Genomic DNA, 26,408 nt, shown 5'->3' on the forward strand with positions numbered 1-26,408 from the left:
AGGTAATTACTCGTTAATCGAGGTTCCACTGTATATATATATATATATATATATATATATATATATATATATATATATATATATATGTCGTACCTAGTAGCCAGAACGCACTTTTTGGCCTACTATGCAAGGCCCAATTTGCCTAATAAGCCAAGTTTTCATGAATTAATATATTTTCTCTAATTTTTTTCTTATGAAATGATAAAGCTACCCATTTCATTATGTATGAGGTCAATTTTTTTTTATTGGAGTTAAAATTAACATAGATATATGACCGAACCTAACCAACCCTACCTAACCTAACCTAACCTATCTTTATAGGTTAGGTTAGGTTAGGTAGCCGAAAAAGTTAGGTTAGGTTAGGTAGCCGAAAAAGTTAGGTTAGGTTAGGTTAGGTAGACGAAAAACAATTAATTCATGAAAACTTGGCTTATTAGGCAAATCGGGCCTTGCATAGTAGGCCAAAAAGTGCGTTCTGGCTACTAGGTACGACATATATATTATATATATATATATATATATATATATATATATATATATATATATATATATATATATATATATATATATATATATATATATATATATATATATACACACACACACACACACACACACACACACACACACACACACACACACACACACACACACACACACACACACACACATGTGGAGCTCTTGGTGGAGGCCAAGACCGTCAGTAGTTTCAAAGCGTTATATGACAAAGAGTGCTGGGAAGACAGGACACCACGAGCGTAGCTCTCATCCTGTAACTACACTTAGGTAATTACACACACTGCCTCTCCCCAACACAGTGAATTATAATTACAAGTTATCATATGATTAAGGTTTATTATAGTGTTAAGTACATTGTAACATTTGTACAAAGCTTGGCTGCATCAGCACTTTGCTTAGGAAACATCCGAAGGCCCAACAAGGAAAAGATATTTCTGCATTCTGTGATTAATTTTGTGTAATTATACTTTAATTATTCTTGGTAGTGGTAATACGAGCCATCAGAATGTGTTCCATGATACCTGTATTGTACTATTAACTTTGTTATTGCATTTTTACACACAAACGTTTTAGTGCATTTCTATTAGCAGTTAATATTTTGTATTTATATTGCAGATTGCTCATTTGGAATAAAAGTACAGTATCTCTTCATGAAATTCTGAAAATGGAAGCTTCGTGAAATCCTGTGAATGGAAACTCAATAGGAACAGATGTCACAAACATTTCTTTATGGCATTGGTGCTTTGATAGTCTTCACAATAGCAACCTTTATTTCATTATACAGTCATCACCCAGAAATGCCACTGGGGCCTCTTAAAAGAATGGCTTCTCCCAATTGTTTTTTTTATTTTGCATACGGTTCTAATCTCCTCAAGAAACGAATTCACATCAACAATCCCTCGGCAGAAATGAGAAGTGTAGGCAAGCTGAAGGTAGGATATCACATAATCATTTGGTAAACTATGTCATGTGTTGTTTGGCTCTTTATTTTCTATCTATCCTTCTCATCTATTTATCTATATCCATCCATCTATTTGTTTATTCATCCATGTATCCTTCCATCTACTCATCTGTACAACTATATTCATTTATTGACCCATCTATCAATATATCTATTCATGTATCCATTCCTCTACCTTTCTATCTACTCACCCATCCATCTGTCCATACATTTATCCATCAATCCATCTGTCCATCATTACTTAGTATTAAACCGTACTGTCAATTCGAAGGATGGGTTGTAGTTTTTGGATGCTGGTTAGCAGTACCTTGCCTGGGCTTCCCGTAGCAGAATGTCTAAGGGCCCTAGAAAACCCCATTGGGGCTCAGTAGGCTGATGGATGTGTCCCCTAGGTCCCATCTCATTTCGTGCAAGTTTGAAGGATACTCTGTCCCCCTTGTCTCAGGGGTAACACTCACCTGTTCTGTCTCCATCATGCTGCTTGTTAGGTCGGTGACACCTTCGACCCGGAGTCTTGTGAGTGGTGGTCCTTGCATGTACTCCACTTCTCCCAGTCCACTGATCATTATATTCAGGTGCAGGCAGCACCCCTTGTTATAGTCCCTGTTTTTTCTTCTCTGTTGGTAGTTAGTTTCATGGAACAGACGGGGTAGTATCTTATATTATCATCCCCCACAGAAAACCAGCATTGAATGTAATGAAACACCAGTTTATGGGTGATCCCCAGGGCTACATGCCACTCACCCTACATCTGGTCTGTGGCTTTTCTCATTCAAGAACTGGCTGGTAGCGGGCCGGCCCTCCCTTCTTCCCAGTGGGGGGGGGGGTGGAGCTAACGAGTGGGGATTAGTAGGATGAAGTTTTGCTTGTTTGTTTTCATTGTGGGGCAGTTTTTTTTTTTTAATTTGTGGGTGTAGGTTAGATTTTTCAACCAGGAAGTATCTATTTTGATTCACCTACCTTCCCTGGTCAATGGCAAGATGACAAACTTGAAATATAAAGTTTTACGGCCCATTGCTCTCTGCACCTCTCGGAGGGGAGGGGGGGGGGGAAGAGGCTCTGGCTCATTACACACAGAAATCACAATAACATGATGCATCAAATGAACAAATCCACAAGGGCCGTGACGAGTATTTGAACCTGCGTCCAAGAGCATCCCAGACGCTGCCTTAATCGACTGAGCTATGACATGGTCAAAAGAGTTGAAACCGAAGTTCTACTGAGCTTACTGGATCCTGCAGTCTTTCTGAGACACAAACCAGGGTTTTACACAACTCCCCCCTGCACTCGAGCTATGTCAATATGCCATTCTCCCTCTTCGCCCTTACTTCATTGCACACAGAAATCACAATAACGTGATGCATCAAATTAACCCTTAACATGCTCGGGGTCTAATATCCTGCTATCCACACAGGCGCATGTCATTTTGAAAAAAAAAAAAATTTTTTTTTTTTGCTAATCTGTTAAGTTCTGTTCACTGATCACGGGAAAAATAAAAAAAAAATTCTATTGTACTTACTTTTGTTGCAATAGAGCCGAGAAGCTCTGCGATGACGTCACAATCTGCATGGTCGCTCATGCAGTACACGCCCGGGAGATGTTGCGCGCGGTCCTCAAACAGCCAGAGTTGCCACAAATATATTTTCGCGCTATTTATTTACAATGTCTAAGCGCATTTTATCTAATTTTTTTTCACTAATTGTGTTTCAAATACTGTTTGAACATATTTTGTATCAATAATTGTTGCATATTTGAGTATACACAGGCGCACACAAATGTTTTCAATTACGGCAATATAATATGTCATTACAGTCTATTATATTATATGTTCTGCTTATATGTTTACATATTTACACACTCGCACACGCTATACACACTTTGAAGAACACTTAGAAGATTTCTAGACTGTGGTAGTCATTGAAGCAGTCGACAGCACATAATGGGATACCACACGTTTCACACCATGTTTGCACAAGCTTCCGTTTCTTGTCTCTACGTGTCGTTGTTTTACACACCAAGCAATCACCAAGCAATCATTTTATATCTGTGTATAAAATGTGTCCCTTGTTCATCCACGGAGCCATGATGGTCTTCACTACACTCCCCGAGAATCCATGTTCGTCGTTACCGGGAATGTCTACATCACTAGCCGAGTACAGAATCATGTGTAACACGTATCCTGTCTCACAATCACAAAGAACAAAAAATTTCAGGCCAAATCGGTTTCGTTTTGAGGGAATGTACTGTTTGAATGGAACACGTCCCTTGAAAAGTATGAGAGATTCATCAACCACCAGCTTCTGTGCTGGTACGTAAAAATCTCTGAATTTTCCAATAACATCGTTCATGTAGTGCCTCACTCGCCACAGTCTATCATCAGGTGTTCGGTCCTGAACACTTCCAAAATGTAGACACCTGAGGAGTATCTGAAACCTGTCTCGTGACATATATTTCCCGAATAAAGGTGTTGGTATTGTCTTGTCCTTGCTCCAATAGTCATTTATTGCATGTTTGTGACAGTGCTTCATCAACAAACAGAGTGCCAAAAACACATACATTTCCGCCACTGTGGTATTTTTCCAACGCTGCAGTCGTGAAAATTCTGTGATTTCCCTCTCAATCAGGTAAGCAGCATGCAGGTTCGTTTGGTGTACAATGTATTCCATGAGTGGTTCATCATAGAATGCTGTAAAATATTCCATCTCAGCCATGTCCTCACCTTGATTAGGGAAAAGGTTTGTAATCCCTACATCTTTATCGTCAAAGTGAGGAATATTAGGAATAAAATCGTCACCATCACCCCACTCAAGTACACCAGGCGTCCTGCGAGATGCAGAGGAAAGACGGCGAGGAAGCGATGCATACCGGCGACCAGGAGCTGAATACCGTCTGCGAGAAGCACGGCGGCTACGTGCACGTGAGGTGGGTGCACGTGAACACGAGGGTCTTGGTCCCTCATTTGGTGCTATGCGGTGGCGCTTGGCTGGGCGAGATGCTGCTGACGCGACAATTTCTCGCCCAGTTACACCACTGGTACCAGCCACAGGCTCAATAAAACTTTGATCTGAGTCACTAAACCCAGAAAAGGAGTCACCTCCCTCTGACTCGTCACCCTCAAACAGAAAATATCCACAGGAACTGTGAGGTCGTGGTAGAATTGGGGTAGAAAATGGGCGAGGAGGCATGGGAGAGCGTATAGGCCTCGCCATGGCATGGCGGTCATTCTCACTTTCACTGCTGCTGCTACTATCTCCCGACAACTGTGTATAATCCTCATCGTTGTCTGAATCGTCAAACACACTTTCTTCACCTTCAGAGAATAATTCGTGGGCTATTTGCTCTGGGGTGAGGGACTGAGTGATGCGTGCTCGTGAGGCGTTTGACCGTGCGCTCGCCATGGTGACTCTCGCTAAACTGAGGCCTCCCATGCCATCGGAGCGTGAGCTGGATTTTTTTTCAAAATGGCCGCTGTTTACTAGAGCCCCTGGGCAGCGTATGGGACCCCCAGCTACACCGCGGGCCATTCAAATCGTGCGCGGTACCCATACACTTCATATGAAGTGAAGCGCAGTTGACTGGTAAAACGATTTACACTTCATATGAAGTGATGCGCACTTTAAGGGTTAAGCAACAACCTTGTGGATTTGTTTTTCTTTCTCATGGTCCCCAGTAGGCATACAAGAACTCCGTGACTGATGACACTTGGTCACAAAGTAGTGTGGCACTTAATCAGTCAGCAAGCTTCACAGACTTGAAGAGGCTCGACCAGAAACTGGTGTTTCTTGACATTCAACGCTGGTTTTTTGGAATGCAATCCACAACAGTTGCCTAGCTCTTAAAAGCCTATTTATTGTTATGTAAATAGAGACAGAATTTGCTTATACAGTGGTACCTTGCATAATGATCGCCCCACAAGGCGAATATTTTGGGTAATGACTGGCCCGATCGGCGAGAAATCGTCCCATATGACGAACGCTAGTTTGTGTAACGTCAACACCACATGGTGGGGTCACGCCGCCACTGTCGACAGTGTTGTATTAGTGTCTCACACGACCAGTATCCGTCTGTATCGCTCCACACACAATTCTGATATTCGTGTTTTTTTTTGTGGTTTTGTGACTACAATTCTGAACGCACAATGTTGTCCAAGAAGCAGCCTGCGAAAGCAGGAGTTTGCAAGGGGAAGAAAGAGGCAATCACTGTGGAAGTGAAGAAAGAGATCATAGCAAAGCACGAGCGTGGTATTCGTGTGGTTGATCTTGCCAGGGAGTATGGCAGGGCTCCCTCAACAATATCCACCATACTGAAGGGCAAGGATAAATATAAGACGCTTGACGTGGCCAAAGGAGTTAGCAAGCTCACCAGCAAACGTTCAAAACTCCTGGAAGATGTGGAACGGCTACTGCTGGTGTGGATGAATGAACGACAATTGCATGGCGATTGTGTCTCTGAAGCTATCGTTTGCGCTAAGGCTAGGATGCTGTATGTGGACCTTGTCAGGAAGATACCAGGTGCGTCGTCTGAAGATGAGGAGGTATTTAGGGCAAGCCGTGGCTGGTTTGAGAACTTTAAGAAAGGGAGTGGTATACACAGTGTTGTGCGACATGGGGAGGCTGCCAGCTCTGATAAAGGTGCTGCTGAGGCTTTTGTGCCAGAGTTCCAGAAATTTGTTGATCAGGAGCAGTTTCTGCCACAACAAGTTTTCAATTGTGACGAGACCGGCCTTTTTTGAAAAAAACTGACGAAGAGGACCTACATCACGCAAGAGGAACAATCATTGCCTGGCCACAAACCGATGAAGGATCGCCTTACTCTCGTGCTCTGCGCCAATGCAAGTGGCGATTGCAAGGTCAAGCCGCTGCTCGTCTATCACTCAGAAAATCCACGAGTGTTCAAGGCGTTTAAGGTGCACAAGACACGACTGAATGTGATGTGGAGGTCGAACAAGAGGTCCTGGGTCACGCAGATCTTCTTTAGTGAGTGGGTAAATGACGTTTTCGGCCTCACAGTGAGAAATTATCTCGTCGACAAGCAGTTACCACTCAAGGCCTTGCTTGTGCTCGATAATGCACCTGCGCATCCTCGACAACTGCAAGATGATCTGTTCCCTGAAAATCAGTTCATCACCATCAAGTTTCTTCCTCCAAACATCACGCCACTCCTCCAACCCATGGATCAGCGGGTCATTGCTAACTTTAAGAAGCTCTATATGAAGGCCCTGTTGGAGAGATGTGTTCATGTGATTGACGCCACAGAGCTGACCCTCAGACAATTCTGGAAGGAGCAGTTCAATATCATGGGGGCCTTGCGTTTGATAGATAAGGCCTGGGAAGGGGTGTCACGGAGGACCCTACACTCTGCATGGCGAAACCTGTGGCCTGAGGGTGTCCCTGAGCGAGACTTTGAAAGTTTCGGACCTGCATCTGCATCCGCACCTGTGGATGACCCGGAGGCTCTTTTAGTGGATGATATTGTCGCTCTGGGACACACACTGGGTCTGGAGGTGGATGCCGCTGATGTGCAGGAGTTGGTGGAGGAGCACAGTGATGAACTGACCACCGAGGAACTCCTGGAACTGCAGAAAGAGCTGGTGCAACAGGAGGTACAGGAGCTCTCATTGGGGGAGGAGGAGGTCTGGGAGGATGCTATCCCATCTAGTGAGATCAGGGACGTGCTGGGCATGTTCGAAAAGGTGACAGCATTTGTGGAAAAGCATCACCCTGATAAGGCGGTGACAACACGGTGCGTGAAGCTGTTTAATGACAATGTGCTGTCTCGATTTAGGGACATCCTCAAACGAAGACAACAGCAAGTGACACGCGATATGGTCAGTGGACAGGGTGGGAAGAGACGTGCTAGTGATATTGAACCACAACCCGGTCCTAGTGGGGTTAAATTCCCGAAGAGAGCGAGCCCGCCTGACCCAGAGGTGGTGTCTCCCTCCTCCCCATAAGCCCTCTCCTCCCTCCCTCCCGATCGGCTCCCTCAAGCCAGCAACGATTCTTCATTAGGTAAAGTGAATATACACATGGAAACAGTCAAACAAACATTTATTTAACATGTACAGTATAATATTACCAGTGTATAATGTCATATTGTTGTTTTAGGGGGTGGAACTGATTATTTGTATTTACATTGTTTTGAGTGGGGAAAATTGTTTTGCATGACGCCGGTTTCACATGACGACGGCGGTGTTGGAACGGATTAAATTCGTTATGCGAGGTACCACTGTATTACCATCTGTAAACAAATTTTCAGAATAATGGCTTCTTTCCAGTAGCCAAGCGAAGCTACTTAGCGAATTGTTAAACCTAATTGGATTTAATCATTAAAGGATTACAGATTGGACTTCAACCACTTCAGTCATCGGTGGCAAGGAGCTGTAGCAACAATTATAGAAGATCCTGGCAACTATTTGTATGGAGTGCTATGGGAAATAGGAAATGAGGACATGGCCAAATTGGATATGTAAGTGTATACCTGTAAATTGACAAAATATTTTAATACTGTGATTTCATGATAGTTGTAGCTATTTTTTAAATATTAAACTCCTGAATTTATGCAGGGATGTTTTACTTGAGAGAAACAACCCTGCATAAATCTTTTACTTGATTTACTAGTTTTCTGATTGTTTTTAATGTGAGGGTGCCCCTTCACCTTCATGGAGCTATCGGACTGATATATGCGATATTAGTTTGGGCCTTCACTCAATGAAGTTCTGCCTACCGAGGACCACGAGCCAGAACTTGGCCCCCCTCAGAGAAGCGCAGGGAGCAATGGCCCGAGGAAAACCCCCTTGTATTTGGGGGTTATCCCATATCTGCCATCGACTGGGGTTAGGCACCTAGAAAGGTAGGTAGGCATCTCAAAAAAAAACCAACTTGGTAGGAAATTGCTAAAAAACCCAAGTTCGATCAGAGAAACAGAACTTCCCCCCAAAAAAGGAAACAAGCAAACGTCATCCACAGCTACCGTGCCGCTTGTCTGTGCAGTCCTCCCCCACCCCCCCCAGAAGTGGGAGGGGAAGAGGGGAGCCCCAGACCCTTGTGCCGGCTGCCCTCACCTTCAGTTCATAGGCTGAAGTGCTCTGGGGTGGCTGTCAACTCTGGCCTCAGTTTCTTGCTGGATATTGTGCACCTGCGGTGTTTATCCTGCTGTTTGTGACATGGTGGCCAGGAGTAACATAGTGTACTGGGACTATATAAACCTAGGGCTGCCTTCCTTAAGTGTCTTGTATTATCCTGCTGTTTGTGACATGGTGCCAGGAGTAACATAGTGTACTGGGACTATATAAGCCTAGGGCTGCCTTCCTTAAGTGTCTTGTATTATCCTGCTGTTTGTGACATGGTGGCCAGGAGTAACATAGTGTACTGGGACTATATAAGCCTAGGGCTGCCTTCCTTAAGTGTCTTGTGAGTACTACACTTGGGTTCTAGGGTTACCTTCCCTAGAATCTTCAGGCCTGCACTTCCATTGGGGTTCCTGCTGGTTGATATTTACCCCACCCTTAGAGCCAGCTGGGATTTTGTGGCATTTGTTTGGCCCTGGGTAGGTGGTGGTATTGTTGCTGGTTGGAGTGCATCGGTGCTGTGCAGCATGCATACCTGTAGTGGCGGCCTTGTTTCCTGTTACTCCTGTGGTTGTGGTACTTCTTTGCTGCCTATTCCCTGGACTCTGCCTTTTCTTCATGGGCAGAGGGCGTGAAGGACGGATCTGACCCTGGGCCTGGCTTGGAGGCTCCTGGGGCTGGGGAGGAGTTGACCTGGGGGGGGGGCTTGGACCCCCTTTAATCTCGCTTAGGTTTTGGTGCCCTCATTGTGGGGTTTGTTGTTGCAGGGTGAGGAGTTTTCTTACCCCCCCCCCCCCTTCCCTGTACGAGTATGATTTGGTGTCGGCTCCTCCCAGGGTTGCCTTGGGTTCCTTGACTCCCTCTTTCCAGAGGTTTTCTGCCTCTCGTATCTTGCCTAAGGAGGTTTGGGAGGCTCTTGCAGCTTACCTCCTGCGAGACCCAGATTTTGCCTCTTGTGATGGATCTGATCTCGTTTGAGATCGGTTCCTCTTCCCCATATTGGGTGCGTTATGAGGTTCCAAAGTCTTCCTGGCTGGCAGACTGCCCTTTCTTTTCTCAAGGAGCATGACATTGGTTTTGTTGGACCCATGTTGGAGCCCTCAAAGAGGCACGAGGAGCAATGGCCTATAGAAACCCCCCATGTGGTTGGGAGCATTCTAATTGATATATATTCTGGGAGCATATATATCCATATCTGTGTTCTTGGTGGGGGTACCCCCTGCTAGGCCCCCATCCTAGCGCATCGGATGCACTAGGCTGCACTAGGCCAGGGAGGGAGAGGCAGTGGGTGGACACATCCCGGGGGTTCAGCTTTTAGAAGCTTGCTTGGTAGTCTTGGGTGCCAGTTCGTAATACCCTGCCTGGGCTTCCCTTAGTGTGTTACTAAGGCTAAGGGTTTTGGGAAACCCCACGGGGGCTCCGTAGTCCAATGAATGCGACCCTTGAGTCGATGGCAGATAAGGAAAAACCCCAACCACAGGGGGGGGGGGGGTTCCAGGGCCATTGCTCCCTAAAACCTCTCTGAAGGGGCCAGGTTCTGGCTCATGGTCCCTGGTAGGTCTGAACTCCATAGCTAATGTCCCGGTCTAATATAACACATTAGCCTGATACGCTCCAGGGAGCTTCCTGGACTCGCCCAGAAAATGGCAATTCATTACATTCAACACTGGTTTTCTGTGGCGAGCCCCTACGGCTCCCTGGAGCTTATCCAGCTAATGTATGTTATATTAGACCGGGACATTAGCTAAGGAGTTCAGATCTATCAGGAACCAGCGCCAGAACCTGGCCCCTTCAGAGAGGTTTCAAGGAGCAATGGCCTTGGAAAACCCCCTTGTGGTTGGGGTTTTCCTTATCTGGCATCGACCGGGGTTAGGCACCCAGAAAGGTAGGCATAACAAAACAAACCCCACATGGTAAAAAACTAAAACAAAAAACCGAACAGAGAGGTAGAAACTCCCAACAATCCCAAGGAAACAAGCAAACGTCACACTTTACTGCCGTGCCGATCATCCGCGCAGCCCTCCCCGCCTCAAGAGGGGGAGGGAGGAGCCCCGGACCTATTGCGCCGGCTGATTAGCTTCAGTTCGTAAGCTAATGTCAACCGGGATAGACACTTCTCTGGCCTCAGTTTCCTAGGCGGTGATTGCCTTGTGTGGCGTTCACTGCCGTGTGTTGTGTTGTGCGGTGGCCAGGAGTACCTCATCAGTGCCGGGGCTGCATGTGCTTAGTGGCTGACTTCCCTAAGCGCCTTGTGAGTACTGCCCCTGTGTGACAGGGTTATCTTCCCTGGGGCATTCGGGAACCATTCCCGTAGAGGTTCTTGCTGCTCGTCATTTGCCTCACCCTTGGGGCCAGCTGGGGCTTGGGGCCCTTGTTTGGCCCTGGGTAGGGACTGGTATTGTGCTGGTTAGGGCGTCAAGGTGTTGTGCGACCTTCCACCTAAGCGGCGACCAGTTCCTGTTGCCTCTGGAGACGGTGTACTTTTGCGGGGTTTTTCTTTTGTTTTGTTTTTCATTTGCCTGGTAGGGGTCTGCCTAGTGTGGCTAAAATTCCACTGGTAGTGCTTGGTGTCCCTCTGCTAGGCCCCCGTGATTGTACACGTCGCAGGGGTTTTCAGTGTTGTCCTCTAAGTTGTCTTGAAAAGGGAGCCGGTCGGCCGAGCGGACAGCACGCGGGACTTGTGATCCTGTGGTCCTAGGTTCGATCCCAGGCGCCGGCGAGAAACAATGGGCAGAGTTTCTTTCACCCTATGCCCCTGTTACCTAGCAGTAAATTAGGTACCTGGGTGTTAGTCAGCTGTCACGGGCTGCTTCCTGGGGGTGGAGGCCTGGTCGAGGACCGGGCCGCGGGGACACTAAAAGCCCCGGAATCATCTCAAGATAACCTCAAGATAACCTCTACCCTCTTGTTATTTTTGGGTTTCTTAACCAGTTAGCAACACCTTGCCCGGGTTTCCCTTAGCTGTCAGCCTATGGGCCCTGGAAACCCCTATCTGGGCTAGCTGTACCATTGTGTCTTCCGGGTTCCAACCCGTCTTGTACGAGATTGTTGGTTGCTGTGCCCTTGTCTCCGGGTGACAGTCGCCATTTTTACCTCCGTCATGTTGCCTGTTGGGTAAATGACACTGACCCGGAGTCTTGCGAGAGAGATTCTCTGCTTGTTCTCCAGTACTCTCCTGAATTACTGTTCAGAGTACAGGCGGCATCCGTGTTGCAAGCTAGGTTAGGTTGCTGTAACACGCTAGGTTGATTTCCCACTCGGATGCCCCGAAGCCGCCCCGTTTTGGTTAGGTGCTGTTCGCCCCTTTCCCTTCCTGTTCCCGGCTCCGGACCGTCTGTGGGTTTCGGGGTCGGGGCGGGGTTTAGTTGGGGCTGAGACTCAGGGGGGGGGGGGTTTCAGGGGCTGCCCCGTTCGGGTTGGGGACGGAGGTTTTCGAGCCTGTTCCTCCTGCCAAGGCTTCTGGGTCTGACCTGCGGCCCTTTCTTGCTGCCTTTCCCATGGACTCTTCCTTTTCTTTAAGGGCGGAGGGCTTGGAGGACGGCTCTGCCCCGGGGCCTCTGTTGCTGGTTCCCGGGGCTGTGGGGGATGCCTGCTAGCAGTTCTGGGACGGTTTGCCCCTGCCTGGGTTTTCTGCTTTTGGGCAGAGTTTTTCGCCAGTCTGCTTGCTTCCCACTTTTGCTGGCGTGTTTTCGTATCTTTTACGTCAGTCACAGCCCTCTGTTCTGGTGGCCATTTTCTTCTGCCAGTTTCCTGGCGTGGCCACCAGGGCGGCGTTGCGGTTTGTTTACATGTGCCTGGGTGTGCGAGCAAGCTTCTTGGGTGAATTTTTTCACCTTTTTCAGGGGTTTTATTCTCCTGTTGTCGTTTCTTTGCTTTTCTGGTGTTTTCTGCCCGTTTCCTGTTCCTCTGGGACCGTTTGAGTGTTGATTTTACACCGGGTTTTCTATTTTGTCTGTTTTTCTTCTGGGCCCTTGGGTTTGGGCTGAGTGTCCCTGGCTGTTATGCTTGCTCCCACACCTTGTCACTCTGTTTTCAGCCTGTTTTGACCGTTTCCCTGGGGTTTCTGTCTGGGGGCTGTGCTTTGCCTTTCTGTGGTGTATCTCCGCCGGCAAATGTGGTGGTTTGGGCTCCCCCTGGTTCGATTCCGGGTTCCTTTGGGTTCTTTGGTTTTGTTCCAGAGGTTTCTTCCTTACTTGGGCCCCGTTTGTGGGTTCAGGGGGCTTTGTATTCTCGTGTGTGACCAGGTTTTGCCTTCTGGAGTTCCGGGGTCTTCCTGGCTTGCAGACTGATCTTTTTGGGTCTTGGCATGTGTTGTGGTCGTGCTGAGACTTTGAGGTTTTGTTGTCAAGGTGAGCGTTTAATGCAGTTTTGTGCCTTCTTCGCCTGGCCGGCGTGGCGCTCTCTGCCCACTGGTCGGTGGCTTGTAATTTTCTTTTTTACGTGTATGTGTGCACATGTACATGTGTACACTGTGTGTGCACATGTGTATGTGCATATGCACGTGTGTGTAACATACCTTGTGTGTATGTGTATATGTATGTGTATGTGTATATACATGATATGTATATATGTGTATGTGTACTTTTTCTTTCGGAAGGGGCTCTGTTCCCTTCTCTGTTGACAGGATGCTGGGGGAGCAGCTTGCTCTGTTGACTCTCGTATGGTCCCGCAGTTAGTGGGCGCTTTTGGTTGTCTTCCGGCCTCTGGTGGCGGCGGTGGACGACTTCTCCCCCTTTGGGGGGTTCAGGGCTGGCGGGGTGGGCTTCTTACCCTGCGCTTCGTCATGTCATCGTAGTGTATGTGTTGGACGTGGTCGATCCACCCCATCCTTCTGGGGTTCCCGTCTGCTCTTTGCAGACATGGGCCTGTCGAATCTGCGGTTCTTCTGGACTTCTTCAGTCTGCACCCTGGATTCTATGCCCTCATCGGAGGACTGTTGTCTCCTGTCCGGCTTCTGTTGGGGCCAGGTGCCTGGATGGTGGCCTTGGACCTCCAGGTCAATTCTTGGCACGTTCCTCTCCAGTTTTCTGGGACTGGCACAGTTGGTGGTGTGGCCCTCAGGCTTGCCGCTTTTGTTGCCTTCCCTATTTTGTAATTGGCTCTTGGTGTATTTTTGCATCTTTACCAGATCTTGGTGCCCTGTCTGAGTGTGCTTGGGATTTGGTGTCTGGCCTACCTCGACGACTGGCTGGTGTTAGCTCCCAGTCGGTCGCCAGTCGCCAGGGGTGTGGTTCTTTCCAGATCTCCGGGTTTGGTTTCCTGGTGATCTGGAGGCCATTCCATCCGTTTCCGTCCCGGGTTCGGACCTGGCTGAGCCTTGTTTAGGGCTCTTGGGCCATTCCTTGTCTTTCCCTCCAGAAGTGTTGCTGCGGCTGTGGTCCCACCTTCGGCTGTTCATGAGGGGGTCCTGGGTTGCTCAGTTGTGCGGCAGTCTGAACTTCGACATGCTGGTCTGCCCGCGGGGTTGGGTTTAGCTTTGGCGTCTGTTTGGTTCCTTCGGAGACTCCCCTTCCGCCTCTCTTGCAATCGTTGGGTACGTTCCTCCGGGGATCTTGTGTTGGTGCTGCGTCATCAGCTTCCTCTTTGGGATTTTTTGGGTTCCATGCCTTGGCACCTCCCCGAGCCTTCGCTCAATGTGTTCACGGACGGGTCATCTCTCGGCTGGGGCTTTGTGACCAGTGCTCACCAGGTCGGCTGGGGATGGTGGCGTCTGTCCGTCCGTCGGGCTCACAGCACGGTTCAGGAGTTCGTGGCGGTCTGGTTTGCGCTTCGGAGAGTTTGGGTCACTCGGTGCTCTACCATTCAGCTCCATTCGGACTGTACTCTGGGGGTTCTTTGCCGGAACCACAGGGTTTCTCTTAGGTGTTGACCTTTGGGGTTGGTTCCTTAGAGTGGCTCGTTGCTGGACTCTCGGGGTTTGGCTAATCGTGAGGTTCATGTCCGGGGTGTGTCCTGCGTCCTGGCGGACAGCTGTCTCGGTTCATTCCTCTGTTCGCGGATTGGCCGGTCGTCGCCGACTTGTTTCGTTGGCTCTGCCGAACGTATGGACTCCTGGCCATGGACGTCTTCGAGTTGGCGTGGTCTAGGCGTCGCCCATTTTATGTGGCACCCTTACCCGCCTGCGAGGCGTTCACGGTGGATGCTTTTGGCAGGACTGGTTGAGGTGGGGTAGCTGTTCCTCTTCTCCCGGTCCAGCTGTTGCTTTGGGTTCTGGCTCGTTTGGAGCCCATTCCCACGAGAGTAGTCCTTATGGTTCCTTGGTGGCCGGCCCAGCTTTGTTTTCAGACGCTGCTTGATAGGTGTCCGAACCCGGGGCTTTTTCCCACGGCTCCGCCTCTTTTGGCAGGTCGGATCGATCCTGTACGTGACTGGTTCGGCCTTCTCCTCGGCTCTTCGCGTCTGGTATTTTGACGCGGGTATCACCATTTCTGTGGTGATCAGGTGGCTTTGTTGATGGTGTCCCACCTGCGAGCTTAGTCTCGGCGACAGTATGACGTTCATGGTGTTTCTATTCACTTTTTCTTGCTCTTCGTAGGTTGTCTTCTCTTTCGGATCGGGTTGTCTTGTCCTTTCTTGGGTTTTCAGGACTACAGTTATTTGATGTTTCTTACTGTCGCCTCATTTTGTGCGGCACTGGTGGAGCCGCTCCGGCTTGCGTTCGGGGTGGACGTCACATCTGCCCCGTTTTGTACGCTTTCTCGTGCGTCGCCTGAGCCGTCCTGGTCCTTGATCAGGGTGCCTTCTTATCTTCTCCTCAGTTTGTGGTAGCCTCTTCGGTTCTGGTTTCTGCTCTTTGGTACTGGTGGTAGGTTTGTACGTTTGCAGCCTTTCTCCATCCTGGCGACGGTCGAGACGGCTGCTTTCCGGAGGGGTTCTTGGGTTATTGATGCTTGATTGATTGGTATGGCCGGGGGTGCATCCTGTGTTGTCCGGTTGCGCTTTTTGCCGTTACCTGCATACCGTGTCTGGGGATGCGCTTTGGGTTGTTCCGGTTCCCCTCGTTCCCTGTTTCAGGGCTCGGGTCTCCCAGGTCGTCCGCAGAGTTTTTCAAGCTTCCAGCCTGTGGTCTGTCCTTGCGCCCGTGCTGTTCGGACGTTTGCAGCTTTTGCTGCTGTGTTGGTGACGTCTGGGGCTCATCTCGGGCACAGGGATTTGAGGGTCGCACAGGTTCTTGGCCGCCCATTCTTTATGTGCATCTGCTCCTGTGCGTTCTTGTTGCCTTGGGTCGCAGGTTGCAGCCTGTTGTCTCGGCTTCGCGTTGCGGAGTTTGTGGCGGCCGCTTCCCGGGTTAGCCCTTTTTTTTTCCTTCTCTTTGGGTATGAAGCTCCAGGGAGCTGTAGGGGCTCCTCACAGAAAACCAGCGTTGAATGTAATGAAACTCCATTTTCTGGGTGAGCCCCGGAGGCTCCCTGGCAACCCTCCCTCCCACCGGTCGGCGGTTTTTTCTCGTTGGTTGAAGCTTAGCTTCCGAACTGAAGCTAGGCAGCCGGCGCGGTAGGTCCGGGTCTCCCCCCTCCCCCTCTTGGGGCGTGGAGGGCTGCGCGGACGATCGGCACGGCAGTAAAGTGTGATGTTTGCTTGTTTCCTTGGGATTGATGGGAGTTTCTACCTCTCTGTTCGGTTTTTTGTTTTAGTTTTTTACCATGTGGGGTTTGTTTTGTTATGCCTACCTTTCTGGGTGCCTAACCCCGGTCGATGGCAGATAAGGAAAACCCCAACCACAAGGGGTTTTTCCAGGGCCATTGCTCCCTGAAACCTCTCTGAAGGGGCCAGGTTCTGGCACTGGTCCCTGGTAGGTCTGAACTCCTTAGCTAATGTCCCGGTCTAATATAACATACATTAGCCCGATAAGCTCCAGGGCTCACCCAGAAAATAGTGTTTCATTACATTCAACGCTGGTTTTTAGTAGAGTAGTAATATATAGGTACAGTATATAATATGATAATGCGTTTGTATTGTGTACAGTATCCACTCGATTTAATGGCGTATATGGGGGCTGTACCTTGGTCATTATTTCCGGAGCGCTGGAATTTCCGAAGTTAGGTATCGGTAATTTTTCAAGAAACATTCAGGTAAGATATATTTTGTACAGACAGCCACTTGGTCCACCACTCTGGTGCCTTCTACCCTGTGATGTCACAGATTCACGGCACATTGTTTTGATTTGTCATGAGGCTGGAGTGTTCATTCTGTGACTTTGTTGGACATATCTGCACAATCAAGGAACATCCGTGCACCATGTTGGCTCCAAATGCACTCATTGTGTCAGTGACGGCTGACTGGTGGGTGGATGGGCAGGCAGGCAGGGATGGAGAGGCTGAAATGTAGGCAGGCAGGCAGGGAGAGGCTGAAATGTAGGCAGGCAGGCAGGGAGAGGCTGGGAGGGAGGCAGGGAGAGGCTGGGAGGTAGGCAGGGAGGGAGAGGCAAGGAGGAAGGGAGGCAGGCAGGCAGGCATGGAGAGGCTGAAATGTAGGTAGGCAGGCAGGGAGAGGCTGAGAGGTAGGCAGGGAGGGAGAGGCAAGGAGGAAGGGAGGCAGGCAGGGAGAGACAGGCAGAGGCTGGGAGGGAGGCAGGGAGGAAGGGAAGGAAGGATTGATTGATGGATGGATGGATGGATGGATGGAGGAAAGGAGGGAGGGAGGGAGGGAGGGATGGATGGATGGAGGGATGGATGGATGGAGGGAGGGAGGAATGGAGGAAGGGAGGGGTGAAGGGAGTGGGGGATGGATGGAAGGAGGAAGAGAGGGATGGATAGGTGGAGGGAGGGATGGGTGGGTGGATAGATGGATGGATGGATGGAGGGAGGGATGGAAGAATGGAGGAAGGGAGGGAGGGAGAAATGGATAAAGGAAGGGAGAGATGGATGGATAGGTGGAGGGAGGGATGGATGGAGGGATAGGTGGATGGATGGATGGAGGGAGGGAGGGAGGGAGGGAGGGATAGATGGATGGATAGGTGGAGGGATAGATGGATGGAGGGAGGGAGGGATGGAGGGATGGGTGTTCAGTTGAGGTGAAGCAGAGAGAGAGCGTGTGTAAGGGGGTGGGGGGGAGAGGGATATCGGTGGTGGGGAAAGGACAGACTCTGATAAGCCTAACACACTTGACCCAGTTAACCAGATTTGTTTCCTAAATTTTGGATGGAGATTGTCATATATATTTTTGGTTACACATTTTGTTTAGTAATATTATCAGGATAAAATTATTATTATTAGTTTAGTAATTATTATTAGGATACAAGTTATAAAATAGTTTTCATAAATGCTTTATTGTATTAGATGGAGATTCTCCAGGCTGTCTCTGACTGGCTGGCAATTTCCCAGAAGGGTCTTGGGGGGGGTGGGGTGGGAAGGCAGGAAGTGAGGGAGTGGGGGAGAGCAGGAGTGAGGGAGTGGGGGAGAGCAGGAGTGAGGGAGTGGGGGAGAGGTTCAGTGAGGGTGAGGGAGGGGACGATAGAGGTAGGCGGCCTAGCTGCTTGCCATGTGAGGACCCCCCTGATGCCAAAACAAACCCAATACCGACCTTCGGTAATATCGACCGCCAGACCGTTATATGAGGCTCTAGATACTGGTCTCTCAAACCGGTCGTTATTACCGGCAGATCGGTATAAAAGAGGCCGTTAAATTGTGTGGATACTGTATAAGAAAAAAAAAAGACACTGACGCAAACACCTCTTGAAGGTCACCTCTTGCAACGAATCCAATGCTCCAACGCACTGGGATTGGTCCCATATAGTGCATTGAATCAAGGTTGTACTGTATGTCTAATCGTATATGTATGTTTTGCGCCATTTAAGGGTTAAGGACCTGCCCAAAACGCTGTATGTGTTTGGCTTTACAAGAATGCTAAAACCTCAATGCTATGTACTGTTCTCTCATAAACCCAGTGAACCTTCTTGTATATATATAAATAAATAAAATAACTCTGTTTTTAGACAACACAGCCCCTCTGTTTCAGTCCCTTAACATGCTAAACATACATTCACTCCACACATTCTCATGTGCTATCTACATGTACAAAACCTTGTTACTAAATGCTAATTTTGATCTGAAATTTTTCCTGATAGATGTAATAGAACCCATGACCACCACACCAGAAATAAATATATCTTTGATATCCCCAGAATCAGGCTACATCTGTGCAAATACTCCATGCAAATAAAAGGGCCCAGTCTTTGGAACTTGCTCCCTGATGAATAAAAAAAAAAATTTCACCTTATACCTTGTTCAAAGTAAAACCAAAAAGTACTTAATTTCATCCTCATATTTTCCTACCTTGTGCTTCAAACTCACACTTTCTTGTACTACCCACTTCCCCAATATCAGTACTTAAGACTAATTAAGTACTTCATTTTTACCTGTGTAATCACCTCTGTCAAGATGACCAGACCACACACTAGAATGTGAAGGGACAACGACGTTTCGGTCTGTCCTGGACCATTCTCAAATCCCGACTTGAGAATGGTCCAGGATGGACCGAAACGTCGTCGTCCCTTCAACTTCTAGTGTGTGGTCTGGTCAACATAATTTAGCCACGTTATTGTGACTCATCGCCTGCACCTCTGTCAATTTATATTGTTGATATAAAACGTTGCTACAATGTACTTTTTCACCTTACCTGATATGTTAGATTAAGGACTTGCCCAAAATGCTGTGCGTGTTAGTGGCTTTGAAAGAATGTAAAAATATCTCTCTAATGTAATCTCGCCAACTCATTGTACCTTCTTGTAAATAAAATATTATTATTATTATAAAAGACGTTAATAAAGAAAAGGAATAGACGTTGAGATGTAAGTCTGGTCCTAATCACACACTCAAACTTTGACAAAGCACTCAGGAGAGTGCGACAGACTAGGTGTAAATTTCTTACATAAATTTCACAAATACACAAGTGTGGGTTTTTATCCTATGTTATTATGTCTATGAGAAGACATTATCAATCATAATAATAATAATAATAATAATAATGTTTATTTAAAAGAATGTGTACAAAGAACATGAAAGAATTGTACAATTGTTGGGACAGGAGTTGCACATACTAATGAAGCCATTACTATGCACAGCATTTCTGGTAAAACTTAAAATAATAAAGAAAAGACTTAACTAAAGGTATGTATGTGTGTGTGTAATTACCTAAGTGTAATTACCTAAGTGTAGTTACAGGATGAGAGCTACGCTCGTGGTGTCCCGTCTTCCCAGCACTCTTTGTCATATAACGCTTTGAAACTACTGAGGGTCTTGGCCTCCACCACCTTCTCACTTAACTTGTTCCAACCGTCTACCACTCTATTTGCGAAGGTGAATTTTCTTATATTTCTTCGGCATCTGTGTTTAGCTAGTTTAAATCTATGACCTCTTGTTCTTGAAGTTCCAGGTCTCAGGAAATCTTCCCTGTCGATTTTATCAATTCCTGTTACTATTTTGTACGTAGTGATCATATCACCTCTTTTTCTTCTGTCTTCTAGTTTTGGCATATTTAATGCTTCTAACCTCTCCTCGTAGCTCTTGCCCTTCAGTTCTGGGAGCCACTTAGTAGCATGTCTTTACACCTTTTCCAGTTTGTTGATGTGCTTCTTAAGATATGGGCACCACACAACTGCTGCATATTCTAGCTTTGGCCTAACAAGAGTCATGAACAATTTCTTTAGTATATCGCCATCCATGTATTTAAATGCAATTCTGAAGTTAGAAAGCATAGCATAGGCTCCTTGCACAATATTTTTTATGTGGTCCTCAGGTGATAGTTTTCTATCTAGAACCACCCCTAGATCTCTTTCTTTATCAGAATTCTTTAAAGATTTCTCACATAATATATAGGCTGTGTGGGGTCTATGTTCTCCTATTCCACATTACATAACATGACATTTATTAACATTAAATTCCATTTGCCAAGTGGTGCTCCATATACTTATTTTGTCCAGGTCTTCTTGAAGGGCATGACAATCATCTAAATTTCTTATCCTTCCTATTATCTTAGCATCATCAGCAAACATGTTCATATAATTCTGTATACCAACTGGTAGATCATTTATGTACACAATAAACATCACTGGTGCAAGAACTGAACCCTGTGGTACTCCACTTGTGACATTTCTCCATTCCGATACATTGCCTCTGATTACTGCCCTCATTTTTCTATCAGTCAGAAAATTTTTCATCCATGATAGAAGCTTACCTGTCACCCCTCCAATATTTTCCAGTTTCCAGAACAACCTCTTATGTGGAACTCTGTCGAAAGCCTTTTTTAGGTCCAGATAGATGCAGTCAACCCAACCTTCTCTTTCCTGTAATATCTCTGTGGCTCGATCATAGAAACTGAGTAAATTCGATACACAGGATCTTCCAGATCGAAAACCATACTCTCTGTCTGATATTATATCATTTCTCTCTAGGTGTTCTACCCATTTAGTTTTGATTAGTTTTTCCAATACTTTCACTATTACACTTGTCAATGATACAGGTCTATAATTGAGGGGGTCTTCCCTGCTGCCACTTTTGTAGATTGGAACTATGTTAGCCTGTTTCCACACGTCTGCTACGATTCCTGTACACAGGGATGCCTGAAAGATCAGGTGAAGTGGAATGCTGAGCTCAGATGCACATTCTCTCAGAACCCATGGTGAAACGCCATCTGGGCCAGCTGCTTTGTTCTTACCGAGCTCCTTGAGCATTTTTTCCACTTTGTCTCTAGTCACCTCTATGTGCTCTATGTTGTTCTCTGGAATTCTTATTGTATCTGGTTCCCTAAAGATTTCATTTTGTACAAACACACTTTGGAACTTTTCATTTAATGTTTCACACATTTCCTTTTCATTTTCCGTGAATCTGTTTCCCATTTTCAACCTCTGGATATTATCCTTTACCTGCAATTTGTTGTTTATGAATTTGTAGAATAGGCCCGGTTCTGTTTTACATTTATCTGCTATCCCTTTTTCAAAATTTCTTTCTGCCTCTCTCCTTACTGCTGTGTAGTTGTTTCTCGCATCTTTGTATCGCTGGTATGTTTGGGGGTTTGGCCTCTTCCTATACTGATTCCATTTTTGTGTCTTTTGGTCTCTTGCCCTCTCACAATTTCTGTCGAACCAATCCTGTTTTCTGGTCCTGCATCTCTGTTTTGGTATGAATGTTTGTGTGCCTTCCTCGTATAGTTTTAAAAATTTGGCATACATTTCATTTACTTCCCTGCCTACCAACAATTCTGTCCAATTACACTCATTAAAAAAATTTCGAAGTTCCCCATAGTTGCCTCTCTTTAAATCGAGTTTATCAACTGTTTCAATGTCCCCATTTTCTTCTAGATGATATCTTAAAGCATATTTAATGTCTAACAGGACGTGATCACTCTTTCCCAAGGGAGGAAGGTACTGGATGTCAAAAATCTCTTCTTCTTTCCTGGTGAATACTAGATCCAGTACTGACGGTACATCTCCTTCCCTCATTCTTGTGGCTTGCTTTATGTGTTGATACAAGAATGTCTCCAGAATGAGGTTCACAAATCTGCATGTCCAAAAGTCCTCCGTTCTTGCTTCATAGGCCTCCCAGTCTATTGCTCTAAAGTTGAAGTCCCCCAGTATCAACAGTCGTGATTTATCTTTATCTGCTTGTACAATAATATCTCTCATGACCATTATGAGGCCCTCTCGTTTGTCATCCAGTTCTTCCTTTGTCCACGTGTTGCTTGCTGGTGGGCTGTATGTATTTACAATTATCAGGTTATCATCCTGATTCCAGACCTGCAATGCCATTATGTCAATATCTCGAGGGTTTTCAAATATTAACTCTTTTTACCTTCAGGTGTTTTTTCACCAGTACAGCCACTCCTCCTCCCTTCCTAGTTTTCCTGTCACGTCTCCAAACTGAGTAGCCTCTTGGGAATATGACTTCATTTATTATATTTCCTTCAAGTTTCGTTTCTGATAATGCAACAATATCTGGGACCCTAAGCTGGATTATATCTTGCAACTCCAAAGTTTTTGACCTCACTCCATCTATGTTGGTATATACAATTTTCAGGAACATGTTCCCTTTTCCTTTGCTCTTTACTCCCCCTTCCACTACTGATCTTGTTGCTTTGTTTTTATGTACCATTTCACAAGCTTTCCAGTCCCTGTCACTTTGTAAAAAAAAGAATTTCTGTCTTCTTCATTTCTATCCCCATTTAGACGTTTTGCCTCAATTAAGTTCATTTTCAGCTTTTCTCTGTCTTCCTTGGAGAGGTCTTGTCTTATTGACCAAAATTTGCCAACCTCATCACTCTGCAGTTTCCTGGCATTTCTTAGCACTTCCATCATGTTTTTCACACCATTAAACGTCACCCTTAAGGGGCGGTTCTTTTCTTTCTCATATTTTCCTATTCTTCTAAAATCACTGACATTTTCCTTTGAGCCTTCTCCTAAACCTACTATTTTCTCTATGATTTTCATCTCTTCTGCCGCTCGGTCCACCCTAGATGAAATTTCCTTCTCTTAACATCCAAAAATGATTATGGACTTAGTTCTATCTGCAGTGTTTTGTACCAGTTTGCTGTTGGTAACCAGTTCTTTCCTAATTGCTTGCCTAATTTCTGCTTCTTGTCGGTCATTTCTGGTTTTGACTTCCGAACACACTTCTTTGATAGTCTCTTTCTCTTTTACAACTTCAGCATATGTCGCTTTTATTTCTTCTTTATACTTTTCTAGTTCTTTATTCACCTCCTCTATGTGAGTTGACAGTGAAGTTTCCAGTTGGAGATCCTTACCTAACTCTATGTTAGCCCTTAGGCTTGCTTGGAGTTGTTCACCATATGAGTCTATCTTCTTGTTTATTTCTTCAAAGTCACCACACTTCACTTTCCATGCCTCATTTTCTTTCACTAGTTCCTTGATTTGCTCCTCCTGATTTGTTACCTTGTCTGTTAATGCAGTAATAATCTTACCTTGTTGCAGCATACTCCCTTTAAGAGTGCAAAGCTCACTCCAAAGAGTTCCATTGTCCTCTTCTAATTTAAGCACTTTTTCTTCATACTTCTTTTGCATGTCCTCAATTATCTCTAACCTGCCAAGAACACCTCCTTTCCTTATATCTTGTGTTGAGAATCCTTTGAAACCATCATCTGATGGTGTGTTTACCTTCTCAGTGGGGGTGGTGGCGGCGGCCATCTTTGATTTTGTTCTAGACCAAAACAAACTTTTCCACTCGGCTATTTTCACTCAGTTTTACTTGTTTATTGTATTTTATTTGCTTTTACTCTTCCCTGAACCTTTATGTAACCTGGGACACCACTGTAGCCCTCAACCAGTTCCCAATACTTAGGTAATTCGATATTTCCAGGAGCTTGCTGCAGTGTGACTTCTGCCTCCTCCAGCTTCACCTCCATATAATGTGTGTGTGTGTGTGTGTGTGTGTGTGTGTGTGTGTGAGGGATCTTCTTGAGGTTATCTTGAGATGATTTCGGGGCTTAGCGTCCCTGCGGCCCGGTCCTCGATCGGGCCTCCTTTTTATTATACATTCCCCAGTAAGCAGCCCGTGGCAGCTGTCTAACTCCCAGGTCCTGGCTGCGGGGACGCTAAGCCCCGAAATCATCTTAAGATAACCTCAAGCTAGGTGAACAGGGGCATCAGGGTGAAAGAAACTGACCATTTGTTTCTGCCTCCACCGGAGATGGAACCCGGAATCTTTGGACTACGAATCCCAAGCGCTGTCCACTCAGCCATCAGGCCCCTCCTGGGATGCTCGTGATTCTATACTGTTGTAGTACTGAAGGTTTGTAAGATTTCAAGCTGGAAGCCAAAGAGCAATCCACCAAAAAGAGGCAGTTCATTACATTTGTTGAGAAATTTGTCATATATTTATGTGTTGAGTCTATTATATGCCACACACCTCGCCGAGGCAAAACGTTTAAATAAGAGCAGGAATGAAGAAGAAAGCAATTCTTTTCTCTACAAGATGTTAGGGGTAAGCAGACTAGTAAAGTGGTACATAAAGGCACACCAACAAAATCATTAGAGAGAGGGGGAGTGAAGAATAGGGAGAGGGGGAACAAGTTCCTGAAGATTGCATACACCAACATAGATGGAGTGTGATCAAAGATACTGGAGTTAAGTGATGTAATACAGCTACAGACACCAGACATTGTTGCACTCACGGAGACAAAACTTGAAGATGTTATTTTAAATGAGGTCATATTCCCAAGGGGCTACTCAATTTGGAGACGGGACAGAAAAATTAGGAAAGGCGGTGGTGTTGCTGTGCTGGTGAAAAAACACCTAAAGGTGAACGAAATAATGACTGCCAATCCACAAGAAGTTGACATAATAGCACTAGAGATCTGCCATGAGGATGATAAACTAATGATCATAAATGCATATAGTCCACCACCAAGCAGCACATGGTCAAAGGAGGAGCTAGATAGTAAACGAGGTCTTATAACAATAATGAGAGAGATTATAGCGAGAGCGGATAACGATAGATCACGACTGTTGATAGTCTGTGACTTCAACTTGAAATCCATAGACTGGGAAGCATATGAAGCTAAAACATAAGATTTTTGGACCTATAGATTTGTAGACCTCATCCTGGAAACATTCTTGTATCAACATGTTAAACAAGCTACGAGGATGAGGGAAGGGGACGTTCCCTCCATGCTAGATTTGATATTTACCAGGAAGGTGGAAGAAATATTTGACATTCAGTACCTTCCTCCCTTGGGTAAAAGTGACCATGTCTTTTTGGGAATAAAGTATGCAATGCATTATAATCTGGAAGAAAATAAGGAGGTTGAAGCAGTTGAAAAACCTGACTTCAGGAGAGGACATTATGGCAACCTTAGAACAATTTTTAGTGAGTATAATTGGACAGACTTGTTGCTAGGCAAGGAAGTGAATGAGATGTATGTCAAATTTTGTGAAATATATGATAAAGGCACAAAAAAATTTATACCAAAACAGAGATGCAGAACTAGGAAACAGGATTGGTTCAACAGAAATTGCAAGAGGGCCAGAGACCAAAAGACACAAAAATGGAATCAATACAGGAAGAGGCCAAACACCCAAACATATCAGTGATACAAAGATGCGAGAAACAACCACACGGCAGTGAGGAGAGAGGCAGAAAGAAATTTTGAAAAAGGGATTGCAGACAAATGTAAAACAGAACCAGGTCTTTTCTATAAATTCATAAACAACAAAATGCAGGTAAAGGATAATATTCAGAGGTTGAAAATGGGAAATAGATTCACGGAAAATGAAAAGGAAATGTGTGAAGCATTAGACGAAAAGTTCCAAAGTGCGTTTGTACAAAATTAAATCTTCAGGGAACCAGACACAATAAGAATTCCAGAGAACAACATAGAGCACATAGAGGTGTCTAGAGACGAAGTGGAAAAAATGCTCAAGGAGCTAAGTAAGAACAAAGCAGTTGGTTCAGATGGAGTTTCACCATGGGTTCTGAGAGAATGTGCACCAGAGCTCAGCATTCCACTTCAGCTAATTTTTCAGGCATCCTTGTTTACAGGAGTTGTAGCTGATGTGTGAAAAAAGGCTAACATAGTTCCAATCTACAAAAGTGGAAGCAGGGAAGACCCCCTCAATTATAGACCTGTATCATTGACAAGTGTAATAGTCAAAATATTGAAAAAAATTATTAAAATTAAATGGGTAGAATACTGGAGAAAAATGATATAATATCAGACAGACAGTATGGTTTTCGATCTGGAAGATCCTGTGTAACGAACTTACTCAGTTTTTATGATCGAGCCACAGAGTTTTTACAGGAAAGAGATGGTTGGGTTGACTGCATCTATCTGGACCTAAAAAAGGCTTTCGACAGAGTTCCCTATAAGAGGTTGTTCTAGAAACTGGAACATATTGGAGGGGTGACAGGT

The 26,408-nt window shown here is 45.9% G+C and overlaps 1 protein-coding gene across 2 annotated transcripts in view; it reads left to right on the forward strand.

Annotated features, from left to right (window-relative positions):
• LOC123774182 (gamma-glutamylcyclotransferase) overlaps positions 1 to 26,408 on the forward strand; it is a 61,302-nt gene that overhangs the window by 16,067 nt on the left and 18,827 nt on the right. For both annotated transcript variants that reach the window (XM_045768328.2, XM_045768329.2), the window contains exons 2-3: positions 1,135 to 1,451; positions 7,815 to 7,948. In XM_045768328.2, the coding sequence (XP_045624284.2) occupies positions 1,230 to 1,451; positions 7,815 to 7,948 (356 nt within the window). In that variant the 5' untranslated portion in view covers positions 1,135 to 1,229. The remainder of the gene's footprint in view (positions 1 to 1,134; positions 1,452 to 7,814; positions 7,949 to 26,408) is intronic.

The sequence above is a fragment of the Procambarus clarkii genome, chromosome 73 (genome assembly GCF_040958095.1).
Source record: "Procambarus clarkii isolate CNS0578487 chromosome 73, FALCON_Pclarkii_2.0, whole genome shotgun sequence".
In the NCBI taxonomy this organism is placed as follows: domain Eukaryota; kingdom Metazoa; phylum Arthropoda; class Malacostraca; order Decapoda; family Cambaridae; genus Procambarus; species Procambarus clarkii.